A 17,350-nucleotide genomic window follows, 5' to 3' on the forward strand; every position below is an offset into this window, starting at 1 on the left:
GAGCCATAGAAGTTGGAAGAGGTAAGAAATGTCCCTGCATACTCCCAGCTCCTTTAGAGGGAAGGTGCTTTGACCACACCTCAAATTCGGACTTCTGGCTGCCAGAACTATGAGAGAATCAATTTTGGTGTCGGTGACCTTACAGGAAACGAATATAATGGTTCATCGTACCATGTGATGGCTGAAAACAAGTGCAATATCCAGCAGGGGTGGAATGTTAAATAAGCCATGGTACTGAAATGAAGAAGAATAAACTATTCATGCTATCAGATAAAGTTCAAAAATAGGCAAAATTTAACCATGTGTCTATAGATGGATGTGTGTTTAAGTGGCAAAAATCTGATGTGAAACAAGAAATGGTTACCATGGAAATTAGGGTGGGACAAGGAAGCAATTTAAAGGACACACTCCTGGCCAGAGGGCAGGGCTCTAGCCCTTGATCAAAGGGTGGTGATGTGAATATGTTCACAATATAATTGCAAAGTTATAAAGACAGGAAAATGTATGCAAGACATACATGAGCGATACGCTCCTCTGTGTCTGGACCATGATCCAACAATTCAAACAGTTAAAACATTCGAAAGCAAAATTAAACCAATGACTACTTGCACATAATAGGCCTCTATATCTGGAAAATCCAAGAGACTCTCCTGAAGTGTTACAAAGAGTAAGCAGAAGGGCTGGCACTGTGGCACAGTGGGTTAAAGTCACGGCCCGCAGTGCCGCATCATATGGGAGCTGATTTGAGTCCTGGCTGCTCCACTTCCAATCCAGCTCCCTGTTAAGAGACAGAGCAGCAGAGTATGGGAGAGCTTGGGTCCCTGCACCCATGTAGGAGACCTGGAAGAAGCTCCTGGGTCCTGGCTTTGGCCTGGCCCAGTCCCAACCCGTTGCAGCCATTTGGGGAGTGAACCAGTGGATGGAACACCTATTTCTCTGTCTCTCCTTACTCCCCGCAACTCTGCCTTTCAAATAAATAAAATAAACCTTTAAATTTAAAAAAGCAGGATAAAGAATGAGCAGAATTCATAAATTGGCTGGGTACAAAGTTATTTAGATACACAAGTTAGGAAACCTAATGAATGACTCCATTTAACAAAAAAGGTAGAATACCTAGAAAAATTCTTTTCAAGAAAAATGCAACATCTATGTGAAGCAACTTGAAAATGTTTCTCAGGGATGTGGCAAAAGGTCTGAATGAATGGAAAGTTCTACTATGCTTTCAGGAAAATGTAACTTCATGAAGATGCAAAATCTCTTTATCAATCCATAAATACAATATGATCCCAAAATATGATGACAGAATTGTTGGGAACTTGTCAAAATGTATCTGACATTACCATAGAAAACTAAAGGAGTAAAGATTTCCTAATGAGAGGGGCACTATCATAATAACAGGTGTGTTTTGAGATACATTTCATAGTTATTATTGAATCTTCGTAGGTCATTCCCTGATGATGAAATTTGGGTTTTGGCCTTGGCCATTTGAAACTGACCAAACCTGTTTTCAATGATTTTCCAAGTAGGTTCAGGATCTACAGCCCCAACCTGCACCATTTGGCCCTTTCATTGGGCTACCAAGTCTGTAGGCAGCTTCTAGTCTTGAGGATTTTCTGAACCAGGGTTGAGGCCTCACTCATCCCCATGCTCCAGGAGACACCAGAAGGCTGACCATCTCTGCCTGGGGGGAGGTGGAGCTGGCAGGGATTTCCTGCTCTCGGGACTCACCTGGAGCTCTGGAAGACTCCCTCTTCTGTTGGGGCTGTCCGGTGGTCCAGCTTCCCTAGGGGCCGAGCCTCCTCGACTGTAGGGCAGGTGCGGGCACTGGAGGCAGCCCTGTGCATGGGGATCAGCCCTCTGTCCCCGTCCAGGCCCCCTGGCCCCACCCACCTGGATGTGCTGCAGAATCCTGCGGGCGCACCAGTCCCCCAGCTCGGCGTATCTCCCCGCCAGCTCCTCATCGGCCTCCCCGAACTGCTCGACCAGGTTGAGCAGCATCATGGGCACTGCCATGGACTCCGCCGCTGGGGACCCTGGGAGCTGGGGCCGGCCCAGCCCCGATGGGTCCTCCCGCACCCAGCCGATGATCTGATCCATCATCTCCAGGGCCTCACTTTGGGGGGGGGCAAGGAGAGGCCCAGCTGAGGCTGCTGTCCCACCTGTCCCGTCCCCAGGTACCTGGTGGGGTCCTGAGGACTCGGCCCTGGGCGGGAAGCCCATGGCCTCTCGTGCACTCCAAGGACACTTCACCAAGGGGCCTGCTGTGGGTCTGGCTCCTGGGCTGGGTTGGCCCCAGCCTGCTCTGGGGGCTCCCCGTCTGGGGGTGCAGGCAACTCCCAGGCAGTGGAGTCAGGGTCTTATAGTACAGGGAAGAGGGAGAGGTTCCCTGCCAACTGGGGGCAGGGCACAGATGAGCCCTCTGCCCAGGTTCCCTGTGCAAGGTGGAGACATCATCCATAGACATGAGGCACAAAAACAGTGCAATAAAGGGGTAGGGGCATTGCCAGAAGCTTCCAGGACCCTGGGAATCCACTGGAAGGAAGACAGGGAAGAGCAGACTTGTACTTTTGTGGAAGCTGGCTTATCTGAGGACGTGGCTGGACAAAAAACTAGGAGTACAGTCCCCCAGGGTGACATTGCTGAGCCAGGGCCTGCCCTTACGAGTGTGGGAATGATGAGCGAAATTTCCAGTAGCACAATGGGACATGTGCTGGGGTGGCCAGTGAAGTTGACGGAGGTGGGGACAGGGCAAGGATGGGAGGGGCTGGAGAACCCCAGGGTGCAGGGCAGAGGGTTCATTTGCTGATGCTGTGTGCTGGGTTCTGCATGCATCCACTAGGTGTGCAGCCCCTCACAGCACAGCTTGCATCATGCAGGTCCCCTGTGTGGTCACACTTTGGCTCCATGTCTCTCTCTCTCTCTGGTGCCCTGTCTCTGAGGGCAGGACCCTTGTCACTGACTTTGGTATTCCTGGGGTTCAGCACATAGCAGGTGTACCACAAGGGGTTAATGGACAATGCTCAGAAAAAGGATGAGGGAGCCAAGGGTGTTTCGGAGCCACACTGCTTGGAAAATTTAGGTACTTTTTAAAATTATGCTTTCGAAGGAAATGCATTTCAGGTGACTAGTCGGATGCTGACCTGTGCCAGCTCATGCTGGCACACGAAAGTTGCTCTGTGGCTGTTGGAGAAACTAGTGAGGCTGGAGCAAAACACAGCTCTGGAGGGTTCAGAAAAATGGTTTGAGAGACTGGTGGGGAGGACAAGCTAAAATCCAGTGAGCTTCAGAGCAGAAGCCCCCATTCCTATCTGTATGTCCGCTGTCCCTCCCAGGTGGGCCTGGAGCTAGACATGGGCAGGGGAGAGGGGTGTGATGTGGACCTGGCCCAGAAGGATGACAGAGGTGCACATGCTGGCCTAAGATAACATCTGGGGGCTATGAATTCTTAGGCAGACAAGACTTCTAGGAGCCCTCAGGCAATCTTCCCAATGATTTTGGATTTTTGAATGTTCCACCGAAGACTTGTTTGTTTTACAGAGGATGGTGCTGTAGAAGCTACAGGGCTCAGGTTGGCAGGGTTGCTAGGAGAGCACAGATGGAATATTATCAGTCCCCTGCTAGAGGACAACAGGACCCCCAGAGAGAAGGTCCAGCCTGTCCCTATCTCCTCTGGCTCAGTATAAGCTGTCCTAACATGCAGCTGTTGCTTTGATCTGAGCACAACTGAAGCTTGCCAGAACACAGCTTGCACGTTTTAAGGAAAAATAGGTGGAATTCTCAGTAACATGCTTTCTGAAACCAGAAAAGCAAGCAGAAACGGCTGGACTGGGTGGGGCAGGTGCACTGGGAGATGGCTGTGCTGTCATGTAGGAAAAGCGACCCCCCCAGGCGAGCAGTATCACATCACCTGCTGTGGTACATTTGGGGTGGTTGGATGGGACCCCGCAGGAAAGATGACATGGGCCCTGCCTAGACCCATACCAGAAGCTAGGGAGAATGGGTTGGGGCAGGAAGACATGGTCCTTTCCAGAGTGTTGTGCCCTTTGTTGGGATTCACATCCTAGAGCCCACTCTGCGCTTGTCCTTCTACAGGTGGGCAGCTGACTTCACAGTTGGGCGGTGTTTGTGTCTGGAAGGGTCAAGAAACCAGGGCCTGCTCCTACCCCAAACTTTTCTGAAGGCCAACCACTGGCCAACAGGAGGAGTCACCTCTGGCTCCCATCTCCACTCAGCCTGGAGATGTGGGCTGATTCTCAAGTCCCCGAAGCCATCTGTCACCCCATTCCCAGTGCTTATTGGAGGAGCTCAGAGTCTGGCCTTGTCTTCTGCTGTCCCCTGGAATTCAGACTCAGGGGACTCCTGGCCAAGGTGGGGGAAAGCTCTTTCCAGATAGGAAGGCCCCCTCTCCCAATGGCCAGCTGCAAGTTTGTGAAAACCTGGTGCCCTCCAAGAGGGTACCTCCTCACCTCTCCAGGTGCCTGGCAAATGTTGGGATAACCAAGACAGCAGCTGGACCCCAGGAAGGGACGATTCTCTGAGCACAGGGACAAGTGCAGAACTCTATGGCGTGGAGAAATGGAAGAACTGATAAACAAAATAATTCAAGGAAGATCAATGCCATTTAACATATATTTATTGAAATCTACTTGATGCAAGGCACTGTGCTAGATTTGGTAGGGATCAGACATGAAGGGCCACCCCTGTCTTCTAAGAGCTCACAATCCAGTGGGTGGGGAGAGCTGGAGAAAGGGGGGGGAGGAAAAGCCAAGTCCACACACAGCTCTAGTGCAAGGCTGGATTACAGTGAGTGCCACAGAAGAGACGAGGGAAGGAGTTGAAGGAGGAGTAAGAAAAGAGATACAACAACTGAAATACAAACGGGCTGGACACAGCTACTGTTCTCAGAGATAATGCAGGTGACACTGCAGACCAAGTTTATAAGGAGACCATTGTGATTTCAAAAGTAAACACTCAAACTGCCGCAATGAGAGCTACACGAGGTAAGGAGACTAGAAATAGAGACATTACCGACTCTGTAACCTGAAGGATTGATTGGAAACCATGAAACACTTCTGAAATAGACAGCAGGGTGGGTTGGGATTCAACTCGCTTTGTTCTGTGGGTTAAACATGGTTCAGTAAAGGAAAAACACCCAGACAGAAATTCCTTGATTAAACTCACTGAGATTAGGAGGCATAGATTTTCACCCATCTTAGGAAGAGAAGACAGTACTGCATTTAAACAGGTGCTCACAACAGTCAGGAAGGACTTGGGCCAGGAATGCCAGCTGGGTGGAATGCGAGGGAAGCCAGCAACATGATTCCTCTCAGAAAGCAGCCAAGTGGTCAAAGAAGTGTGCAGAGGAGACGTGTGGACTTGTGAGGGCAAGTAGCCCCAAATCCCAGAATGTGACATGGGGGCAACTTCTCGAAACACCCTGTGGTGCCCTCTATCCTCCAGCACCAATGAGAAACTTCTGTTTCCTTGTTTGCATTTCACAGGCCTTAAAGGCCTGATCCATCATCTCCAACCAGCTCTGGCAACTGGCCGCTGCCCTTCAATCTGTTGTTTGGTTCTGGCTTAATGAATGTGGCCTAGAAGGGGGGCTGGTGAGTCACATGGTACACAACAGGACAGTAGCCCAGGGCTGTGGGCAGGGCAGGTGCCTTGCCACTTCTAGCACAAAATCAAGCACACAGAATGCACTACCACACAAGAAAAGATGCCCACAGTGATCGGGTGGGATTATTCCAGAAACGCAAGAGTGGGGATGACACAACTAATCAGTTGTAATAAGCAGCAAACATGGGAAACAACTACTTCCTTTTGAAAACGTCATCAAATATTCAAAACTCTGACAAAAGTCTTGGAAGCTTTCCTCTGCAATCCAGTAAGAAAAGGGCACATTTCTAACTAGGGCCAGCATTCAATTAACCCAACTGCCCACTATTTCCCTTGCGACAGGAATATGTGTGATTAGAAAGAAAAATGAAATGAGGTAGATACACGAATGCATAGACAAGCACACACAACAGAAAGCTTGGTCACATTTTGCATCTGACATGGCAGCACGGCTAGAGAATCCAAGGAAATCTCCCCCACGTTACCAGAGGGGAAAAATGCAACTCAGTGAAGGAACAAGACACATAGTAGAGTCACAGACTGACCGCATTTGCAGAGAGCACAGATTTCACCGCAAAGACCAGGCAAAGCTGTCCGAAGGGACGTGATCTCTAGTGTTAACTCTGCCAGAGGATTGGTTTGAGAAAAAGCTATGGAATGAAAAACAGGAAAGAAGGCAAGGTGGGCCGGAAGGAATGCCAAGGTGCCACGTCCTGGCTGGGAGCAGTGATGACTCTGCTGCACTCCTGGTTGATGTTAGTCTAGACTTTGGCAGCATCCTTCATCAAAGCCAACAACGGTGAGTGAATGGGCGAGAAATGGTGGAGTACCTCTAGGTCAAGGTGCCAGGCTTGTCCCTGGCAGAAGGCAACATTCCTTACCCAATGACAGCTGTACCAGACCTCTGGTAACACCTGGAAAAGAGAAAAGTGCTTCGAGAAGAAAGTGGTGATTGCAGACACAGATTCATAACTGCTGCAAGAACTAAGGCCCACAGAGCAAGAGGAATGGCTATGTAACAGGTGCTGTTGGCTTCTCTCCAGCCTGGGGGTCAGGATGGAGTCGTCCCAAAGGGCCACTCTGCTGGCCTGGGGCCATTCCAGAGGACCTTCTGCTCAAGGTCACAGGGGTCACTCCCGGACCTTTCTTCCCAGGATGGGGGCCTGGGAAGCCCTTTTAAACTCTGCCTGCTGAGCAGAGCTCTGCTCTGCTGCTGGAGCTGTACACTTCCTTTCCAGGCTCTTGAGTGCCCACCCCCTGGGCACAGGTGCCTTGGCCAGCTTCTTTCTGTGGCCTCTGCCGGAAGTGAGAGCCCAGCCACAGGGTGCTGGCTTCTATATCCACACTGCATAGGCTATCAGAGGAGCCGTGTTGCCCTCCAAACCTCCTGGGCATGGCTGAAATGGCCAGCTTCTACGAGCACGACACGCTGGCTGTCAGAGGGGCCTGCAGCCTCACCAAGCTTCTGCTCTGTTGCCCCTCACAGGGGCAGCGGCAGGAAGTGACGTCAGGGTGAAATCTCACCCTAGCTGCCCAAAACAGAAGCCAGCAGAATCACTCGCTGGGAGGACACAGTCCCTGTGATGCCAATCACGTGAGTCTTCCTGTGTCCGAGGAGATATCTCTTGGGCGGATCTGTTTCTTAGTCACTGGATCCACACCAGGCACTGCCAAGGTTCCCAGGAGGCTGAAGGATGGCCAGGCTACTGCCAGATGAAGTTTGGACCTCCCATCGATCGAGGGAAGTCAAGCCATGCTGCTGGGGCTGTACACATGACCAGTCCCAGAGGCTTCTGGCCTGTCCATGATGGACGTATCACTCGTGTGCCTCCGTGGCCAAGCTAGATAGTCAAGTGCTGCCCACAGATACCCATGGAGTTTGCACCATGGACGGGAATGAGCCTGCTTCTCCGGCCCATTCCCGTGCAGCCTGCCCTTTGGGTGGGCAGGGGTTTCAGGTTTTTCAGTTGTAATTAAAATTCTACAAGAAAATGTTACCATATCATTGAAACAACGAAAGTTACAAGTTAATGGGAAAAAAAATGAATGCTTGGATATGTAAAAATCAAAATCTTGCACAACAATAATATAATAAAACTGCTTCAAAGAGCAAAAGTAATAAAACTAGAAAAGAGAGCATCAGAAGTGATATAGAAAGAACTGCTATATAAAGTCAATATATCCAAAGATAACTTGATAACTAGTCAAAGGAGATGAACGCACGTTTGGCATGCAAGAAAATGGACATAGTGTTGACGTCATCACGTGAGAAAAAAGATGCAAACTAGTAGTCAGGAGGTTAGGGTCTGTCCCCGGTTCTGGTACTGATGAGCCGCGGGATGACGGCAGCTAACTCTGGCGATGACTGCACATGACCTTCGCCGAGTGTGTGCCCCATGCCTGCAGGCACGATGGCAGTCATGATACCCTTAGGAGGTAGGCACGGTGATCACCCCCATTTGACGGAGCTGGAGACGGAGGGGCTGGAGAAGTACCATCTGGGCCTTGCATGAGGCAAGGTTCTTTACTCCCAAAGGTCCATGTCACCTTGCAGTTGAGTCCTTGAGATGTCCCTCTGATCAGGGGGGTACTCTCAACTACTTCGTTTTGAACAAAATAAGCTGCTTGAGGACAAGACCCGTGAGCCTGGAACAACTGCCATCGCTGATTGCACTGGATATGTATGGGAGTCTCCGGATTGAATTGGTTCAGACAAGGATGCAAAAGACGTCCATTCAGTAATTTGTACTAGGAGTGTGGCCTCACAATTCCCAGTTTCAGATGCTTAAAAAACAAACCAGAGGCTTTTTTTTTAGGTCATTTGGAGAAGCACCACCTTAAGTGGCTATGTGGTACAATTACAGGACAGATGGAATGAGACGGAAGGATCACCTGAAGGTCCTGTGAATTTGTTCGAATGGCTTGGCAGGAAACCTCTCAGGCGAGCTCCCTGCAGTGGTGGTCCCAGTGCTATCACACGAGCTCAGCTGCAGTTGTATGGATCCATTTGGAAACTTCCCGTTGCCATGTGGGCAAAGACGGTGAGGTCCAAATACACGGGACGAGCTAGAAATGGAGCGGGGGCCAAAAGGGAGTCTTTTCTCAATTAATATATTATTCTATATAATATGCGATTTATAATGTGCATGTGCGTAGAGCTAAATTAATAAATTAAGTATTAGAATACATTTGAGCATCGTTATTTACATCCCTACAAATTTAAAAATTCAAGTAGGCCTGAAACCTTGGCGGCACAGCTGGGTTTGTCCCCTCCCTACAGCATGCGTGTGCAGGTGTCTGCTCTCTCAAGTCTCGGTTTGCACACTTTGCTGGTGCTTGCTGTCAGCGAACCTCGCCACTGGAACTCACAATGGGAAAAGCTATTCTCGATGGGCACAATGGGCAACGTGTATACGTAGAAATTGCTGGTGGCAGTATAGATAGGTTTCACCCTTTCAGACGGCAAAATACAGAAGCGCAATGAACCTTCATCTCCTTTGACCGGGCCCCGGCGCCCCGGGGGCCCCCTGGCTGCCTACTCACGGTGGCTCGGCTGGTGCTTCTGCAGCGCCGAGCGCCTCTTGAACACACGGCCGCACTCGCTGCACTCGCAGCGCCGCGCACCGCTGTGGATGCGCCGGTGGCGGCTGAGGCCGGAGCTCCTACGGAAGGCCTTGCCGCACTTGTCGCACTCGTAGGGCTTCAGTCCGCTGTGGATGCGCCGGTGCTTGATGAGGTCGGAGGGCCCGCGGAAGGCCTTGCCGCACTCGCCGCACGCGTATGGACGCTCGCCGCTGTGGATGCGCGCGTGCTCCAGCAGGCTGGAGCTCTGGCGAAAGGCCTTGCCGCATTGGCTGCACGCGTACGGCTTCTCGCCCGTGTGGATGCGCCGGTGCTTGGTGAGCTCGGAGCTGCGGCGGAAGAGCTTGCCGCAGTGCGGGCAGCCGTAGGGCTTGGCGCCGCTGTGGATGCGCTGGTGCTCGGCCAGGCCGCTGACGCCGCGGAAGGACTTGCCGCAGTCGTCGCAGTCGAAGGGCAGGTGGCCCGTGTGCGCCCGCTGGTGCTTGAGGAGCTCCTGGCGGTCCAGGAAATCACGGCTGCACGCCCGGCAGGCGAACGGCTTGTCGGCGGTGTGGAGTTTCTGATGGCGGAAGAGGTGCGCGTCGGCCTTGAAGGAGCGCCCGCACTCCTCGCAGTCGAACGGCTTCTCGCGGCTGTGCACCCGCAGGTGCTGGCTCAGGCCCGCGTTCTTCTTAAACCGTTTCCCGCACTCTTCGCACTCGAACGGCTTGGCCTCCTTCTCCAGCTGCTCCCTCTTGGCCACCGCATCCTCCAGGGCCCAGCTGGGGCCGGGCCGGGGCTCTGCAGCCACGTGGCTCTTCCTGTGCTCATTAAACTCGGACACCCCCCGGAAGACCTGCCCGCAATCGCCACACTCCCAGCCCTTCGCCTCGCTGTGAACTCGCTGATGCTGAACGAGCAGCACTTTGAGCCGAAATGTGTCCCCGCACTCCTTACACGCAAAATGATGTTCTATGGGCACATCCTGAGGGCTCCCGCCCCTCCCCTCTGAGTCCCCGTTGGCTTTGACCTCAGCGCTGGGGTCACTGGCCCTTGGGGAGCTGGTGGACGCCATTTCCTGGGGTTGGGGCTGGGCTTCCTCACCCATCCTGCAGTGCCAGGTCTCGAAGCTGTGGCCTGAAACGACAAGCACAAGCGGCTGCAGTGCTAGGGGAAGGCTCCTCCCCCTTCCCACAGGCCACCAGGAGCAAGGACCACAGAGGGGGCTTGATGGTCACACAAGCTGGAGCCATAGCATGCCCCAGGGGACCTCCCCTTCTGCTGTGGGCCAGCGCCCACGCCTCCTCCTCAAAGGCCCAGGCAGGCTCCCAACCCTGGCCCATCCCACCCAAGAGCTCACCTGATCCCCTCAACCCAACCCTTAACTCCCACAAGCTAGGCTGGGGGTTCCTGCAATGTCCTCACATGTCTTCAGCTTCCTTTTTCCTTAGTAAAGATGTATTTTTTGAAAAGGTAGATAGAGTGACAGAGAGGGAGGGAGAGACAGAGCAACAGAGATCCTCTATCTGCTGGTTCATTCCCCAAATGGTCACGATGGCCGGGACTAAGACAGGTGGAAGCCAGGAGCTTGGATTCCCATCTGGGTCTCCCATGGGGTGGCAGGGGCCCAAGGACTTGCGCTGTCTTCCACTGCTTTCCCAGGCCATAGCAGAGAGCTGGATCAGAAGTGGAGCAGCCAGGAGCTGAACCAGTGCCCATATGGATTCCAGCATTGCAGGCGGCAGTTTAACTGCTCCGCCACAGTGCCAGCCCCTTCAGGTTTATTTTTCACTCACCAGAGTGTGTAGCACGATCTGTGTTGAGAGATGGGTCTGACACCAACAGCACTTGCCCTTGCGCCAGCTGAGGGACCAAGGCAGGATTCAAAACAGGACCTCCTGTTGGTTGGAAATGGTAAGGGTTATGGGGGCAGCTGGAGATGCATCAGAATGGGGGAGGAACTGCACTGACCGGGGCCTTTGAGCAATCACTCACACACCTCAAATGCCTAAGGACGGGCTTCTTCTGGGAGCTGCAGGAAGGCAGGCTGTGGGTCCACCTGGGAAAGGTCCCAGTGGCGTGCCAGGAGGTGACCCAAGGAAGGGGCCACGCTCTGCCTGTTCCTTGACAATACCCTCTGCACCACAACTCCCAAATGTCTCCCCACCATGATCTCCTCCAAAAACATCCCCAAGACCTCATGCATGCAGACCCCTGAGAGGTCATCAAGGGTTGGATCACGTCCACAGTGAGCCCAAATCAAACAGCCATGCAATTTGTGTAGCTCATGTTCTATATGATAGTGGCAGCTTTCCCTTTGTTTCTTTGCTACAAGACCGCAGGGCTCCTTTTCATGCTGTGAAGAGTCGGGGAGGTTCCTGCCATTTTGAGACGCCGGGTGTGGCATCTCTATTTCCCCAGAGCCCAGGGGTTAGGTGAGCTTGTATATGGGTGACCATGTGCCCCCACCCAACCCCTAACGGTTGGCCAATCTGGGGAAGAGATGGGGCATCCTTACCCACGGAGGCCACGTTCCTGTAATATGCCAGTGTCCTCTGCTCAGGGTCAAGCCTCAACAACTCTCTTTTTGTGAGGTACCACGCCACTTCATCAACTGTCACCAAACCCTGAAAGAAGTCCCAGGGATAATCAGTCTTTGCATCAGGAGCAAAATGAGGCGGGGGTGGGGGGTGGTGGTGCTAGGAAGGCCAAGGACAGAGGTGAGGGCCAGCAGTGGGAGTGTGTTGCTAAGGTGGAGGTCCAATCACAGCTCCAAGAAGTCCTGCAAAGAGAGCCTGACCAAGTGCTGGGAGCCCTGGGCCAGGGCCCTGGGTGCCCACATCGCCTCAAGGGGCCACAGTTCATTCACTTCCCCGGCCAGACACCTAGCTCCGCACTTGTAGGATGGGAGTCCCAAGGCCAGTGGACACCTGTTCCCTGGTGGCCTCTGGGTGGGCAGGCAGGCTCAGCAGCTGGGGTTCATGGGCTGCTGAGTGTCATGTTGGGGCAGGAGGCACAAGCCGGGGCCAGACTCAGGGAGCAGTGACAGAATCCCAAGCAAGGCAAAGGGAAGCACAGCTCACCTGGGCCTCCGGCATCTCAAGAGGGACTGCCAGGACCTGGTTTCCTGGGGCTCCATCCTGGGGGAGGGCAAGACCTTGGGGAGCAGGTGGCGCTAAGGAAAGCGAAAAAAGCCGTGAGTGACAACAGCTCTGCGTCTGGGGCCCCTGGGATGTGACTGCTCATTTCCTTTTCCCTGATTTTCCTGAGCGAGTGACAAGCCAGAGTATGCAAAAGTGGGCTGGCAGGGACTTAATATAGATGAGTGGCCTGAGGAGCCAAGACAAGGCAAATGGTTGGTAGCCCAGGCCCAGCCCGGAGAAGACAGACACTGGCAGAGCCGACGGCCCAGAGAGCAGTGCTCAGAGACAGGCTGAGCACAATCCTTGCACACTAGGTCAGGCCACTGGAAGGAAGGAGAGGCAGCGAAGAGCAAGAGCCAGGGGTTTCTTCACCAGCAGTGAGGCCCTCGAAGGCCACACCCACTGAAGAATTCAGCAGGTGAACGCCAGACACTTCTCTTACATATCCAACAAGATGAAAAGCTGAACAGAACAGCTGGAAAAACAAGCTCCAAAGAAAAGCTCTCCAATGCCAAGGTACTAAAGAAAAGGTATGAACGATATGTACAAGTTACCTTTTCCTTCCAAATTGTCAGATGTGCAAAATAATTTCAGATCCTACCACAGACATCTATGCCTCATGGGCCTCCCACTTCACACAGCTCCTGTTCTGATGGCAACTCAATTCAATTCAAGTCATAATTGAATGAAAAGAAAGCATTTTTGCACTAAACATTTTGCACAAAAACCCAGACACTCCAGAATGTCTTTTATATAAAATTAAAGATGTTATGTTAAAAGGGATGGGAAGAAACAGACTTAATATCCTGTCATAAACAAGTGGAAAACTGGAGAAAATATAAGTGAGACAATAGTTCTCAGACACTGGACAGCAGAAAGCAAAAGATAATCATCCTGGAGAGAATACGAATAAATGGGGTGAGCCTTATCATCACCCTGGAGGCAATTTCCAGATAGAGCCCATAGGGAGGGAGGAACCAAATGGAGCTCAGTGGCTTCATCAAGTTGAGGAGATGCAGACCAGCATTCAGGGTGATGCTATGCAGAAAAAAGGAGCTTCAGTATGAGTCTGCTTGAGTGTTTCCCAAGTACTAAGCGCTGCACGTACCAGTGGAAACCCCAAAAGTCTGAGGAAGAATGAACAGGAGGGGCTGGCACTGGGGCACACTGGGTCAAGCTGCCATCTGCAATGCTGGCATCTTCTTTTGGAGCGCCAGTTTGAGTTCCAGTTGTTTTGTTTTCAATTCAGCTCCCTGCTAATGCACTTGGGAAAGCAGCGGAAGATGGCCCAAGTGCTTGGGATCCTAATCCTGCACTCATGTGGAAGACCCAGATGGAGTTACAAGCTCCTAGTTACAGCCTGGCACAGCTCCGGCCATTGTAGACATTTGGGGAGTGACTCAGTGGAGAGAAAATCAATCTCTCTCTCTCTCTCTCTCTCTCTCTCTCTCTCTCTCTCTCTCTTGCTTTTGTCCTCTGTCTCTTGTCACTATATTTTTAAAGTACTTGAATAAAAAGATCTTTAGGGACTGGTGCTGTGGCACAGCGGGTAAAGCAGCAGCCTGCAGTGCCGGCATCCTATACAGGCACTGTCCCGGTTCTAGTCCCGCCTACTCCTCTTCTGATCCAGCTCTCTGCTATGGCCTGGGAAAGCATTGGAAGATGGCCCAAGTGCTTGGGCCCCTGAACCTGTGTAGGAGACCTGGAAGAAGCTCTTGGCTTTGGATCAGTGCAGCTCTGGCTTTTGTGGCCATCTGGGGAGTAGACCAGTGGATGGAAGATCTCTCTCTCTCTTTCTGCCTCTCCTCTCTCTGTGTAAACACTGACTTTCAAGTAAATAAATAATTTTTTTTAAAAAAGATCTTTAAAAAAATAAAATGGGCAGATAGCTGCAAGGTAAACAATTTCTAGGATACACAAAAAGTAGACAGATGTTCAAGGTCCTCTGTGATAACCTGGGACACTCAGAACCCAGAGAGGCCACACCTTACTCCAGAGAGAAAAACAGCTTTACAAAGCAAACAGTACGTCAGTGACCTGTAGATAATAGGAAGTGGTCCGACATCCACGTAACTCAAACCTGAGAATGTGAGAAGGGTTAGAAGTATCAAAAATGTGGCTAAGAAATAATAGCTGGACAAATTTCCAAAATTGAGCAGAGCTGTAAACTCGAAGATCCAAGAAGCTAAACCACCTCCTAGTAAGACTTAAAAAGATGTCACAGTCTGGTTGCTGAAAACTAGTGATAAAGAAAAAAAGCCTCAGACTAGCCAAGAAAAGATGCTGCATGGAGAGGAACAAAAATCAGAACAGCTACTGATTTTTTATCAGAAAGCAATAAATGACTTTTACAATATTTTACAATATTTATTTATTTGAAAGGCAGCAAGAGTGGGTTAAAGAGAGAGAGAGAGAGAGAGAGAGAGAGAGAGAGAGAGAGAGAGAGAGACTGAGAGCGCTTCCACCCAGTGGTTCACTCCCCAAATGGCCACAATGGCCAGAGCTGGGCTGATCCAAAGCCAGGAGCCAGGAGCTTCTTCTGGGTCTCCCATGTGGGTACAGGGGCCCAAGGACTTGGGTCATCCTCCACTGCTTTCCCAGGCCATAGCAGACAGCTGGATCAGAAGTGGAGCAGCTAGGACTAAAACCAACACCCATATGGGATGCCAGTGCTGCAGGTGGCAGCTTCATCTGCTATACCACAGCACTGGCTCCTAAATGGCATTTTTAAAAAGAAAAACAGATCAACCTAGAATTCCATATTTAGAGAAAATATCCTTCAAAAATGAAGGCAAAGTAAAAACTTTTAAGACAAAAGTTGAGAGAATTTGTCACTAGCAGCTCTGTACTATAAGAACGACTAAAGCAGGTTTTTCAGGTGGAAGGAAGATGATGCCATAGGGGAACCTGGATGTGCACAAAGGCATGGGGAATATATAAATATGAGGGAAAATAGAAAACTTTTGCCTTCCTCGTTTTTAAATATTTAAAAAAAGAAGCAGAAATAACAAGATAGAGTGGAGTTTAAAACACATGTGAAAGTGAGACATGATTACATGTTTCCGCAATCCCTTCAAGACGCAGATACAGGGGCCAGCGTGGTGACACAGTGGGTTAAGCCGCCGCCGCGACTTCCAGCATCCCGTATCCGAGTGCCGTTTCAAATCCTGGCTTCTCTGCTTCCAATTCAGAGCCCTGCTAATGTACCGGGGAAAGCAACGGAAGATGGTTCAAGTTATGTGGGTTCCTGCCACCCACATAGGAAACCTTGATGGAGTTCCTGGCTTCTGGCTTTGGCCTGGCCCAGCCCCCAGCTGTTCTGGCCATTTTTGGGAGTGAACCAGCAGATGGAAGATCTTTCCCTCCACCACTCTCTACCTTCTAAATAAATAATAAAATACACCTTTAAGGAATGTATTATATATTTTTTTAAAAGACTGAGATACAGACTAATAAGCCAAATGTAATAGTAAATATAATCCAAAAGAAAGGTAAAGCAAAAAAGGTAAAAGGAACAGATGGAACAAACAGAAATAACTAATAAAATGGGCAAACTGAAACCCAACCACACAGATATCTAACTGACACATGTAACCCAAAGGCAAGGATTATCAGACTGTATTTTTTTAAATGCTCAACTATATGTCGTGCTATGTATGAGAAACTTTAAATATAAACATACAGGTTAAAAGTAAAGGTATGGAAAATAGACTATAACCCACAGGAAGAGTAGAAGTAATTCTAGTACAAGACAAAGGTGGTGATGGTGGGAGAGAATGATGAAGTTTGGCTCCGAGCTCAAAAGCCACTCCTGCAGAGGGCCAGAACTCAGAGCGGGTAAAAACGCCAGTCAGCTTGCAGCCAATGCAGGATGCTGCACTGCAGATTAAAAAAATGGGGAATCCTGTATGTCCTTCATGGGAGATATTGGCAGCCCTAATGACTCTTGACTGAAAGCCCAAAGTGGGCAAGGGAAGGGGAGATGATGGCTAAGTACATATTTGCTTTTTAAGAGAAAAAAGGAGAAAATTGAGCATGCCTTGTGGCTAGAATAAGCACCCTGTGCACAACGTGGGACCACGCTGGGGGATGGTCAAGGTCTAGAAGGTCCTGCTTTCTGTTCCTGTAACACGCAAATTTTAGTAACCAAGCCAAATGATGCTACCAGCGAAGAACAACAATTTAAACAGATTTTGGAAGACTGGTTAATAAAGATGGTCAGTGTGCAAGAGGACAGGCTGAGGCCAAGGAGATAAAGGGTGTGGCCCTTGAGGTTGGGTCAGAGCACCAGCACTTCCTAGGATGCCCGCTCAGCCAGAGCAAGCACGGGAGGGGGGGGAGTGAGGGGGGAAGGGCTGGTGGGACTCTCTGGGCAGTCACCTAAGGCTAATGGGCAGAAAGCACAGAGGCAGGACCAAGGTGTTGCTGCTTCCTGGACTCCTCCCCCAGAGTCTCTACACTGTAGATAGCTGTGGGCTGAGGGCATCATTTGGTCAAAAAGTCTACCCAAGCCCTTATCCCATCTTTAACAGGTTGCCTGCATGTGGGTCAATTCCACTGTTACTGGGCCCGAAGAATACATCTGGTGCCTACTTTGACTCTCACGTCCAATACAAAGCGACCTGCTCAAGAATCACGTACACAGTTCACTTCCGGTTGGCGTTGATGTCTGGCTGCCCAGGGGAACAGAGAGAGGCACACTGTGTATTCGCCCTCTGAGAAGGTCACCTGTGACAGGCCTCTTCTCAGCTGTCCTCTGGCCAGTGACCTAAGACCTTCACAACCCCCACCGGCAAGGCCTTGGCCCAATTGTACATTCTGTGCCTCACCTCTTTGTCTCTCCAGCCAGAAACAATGGCTTTCATTCAGTTCTAGACAGGCCAAGGCGGTGGCCCTTGCGGCCTGTGTACCTGCCAAGAATACCATACCTGTGGCTTATCACAGGCAACGCCTTCTAAGAATTTAGGCCTCAAGTCAAACGTCACCTCTTCAAAACATCCTCACTCCCCAAGCCCATCACACTT

At 50.9% G+C, this 17,350-nt stretch overlaps 1 protein-coding gene across 2 annotated transcripts in view; it reads right to left on the reverse strand.

Moving 5' to 3' along the window:
- Nucleotides 1–4,621: 4,621 nt before the first annotated feature.
- The window catches only part of ZNF275 (zinc finger protein 275), a 16,903-nt gene continuing 4,174 nt past the window's right edge, over nucleotides 4,622–17,350 (reverse strand). For both annotated transcript variants that reach the window (XM_062184006.1, XM_062184004.1), the window contains exons 3-6: nucleotides 12,267–12,358; nucleotides 11,702–11,810; nucleotides 10,980–11,081; nucleotides 4,622–10,320 (exon numbers count right to left, since the gene is read on the reverse strand). In XM_062184006.1, the coding sequence (XP_062039990.1) occupies nucleotides 9,158–10,320; nucleotides 10,980–11,081; nucleotides 11,702–11,810; nucleotides 12,267–12,358 (1,466 nt within the window). In that variant the 3' untranslated portion in view covers nucleotides 4,622–9,157. The remainder of the gene's footprint in view (nucleotides 10,321–10,979; nucleotides 11,082–11,701; nucleotides 11,811–12,266; nucleotides 12,359–17,350) is intronic.

The sequence above is a fragment of the Lepus europaeus genome, chromosome X, assembly GCF_033115175.1.
Source record: "Lepus europaeus isolate LE1 chromosome X, mLepTim1.pri, whole genome shotgun sequence".
Lineage (NCBI taxonomy): Eukaryota > Metazoa > Chordata > Mammalia > Lagomorpha > Leporidae > Lepus > Lepus europaeus.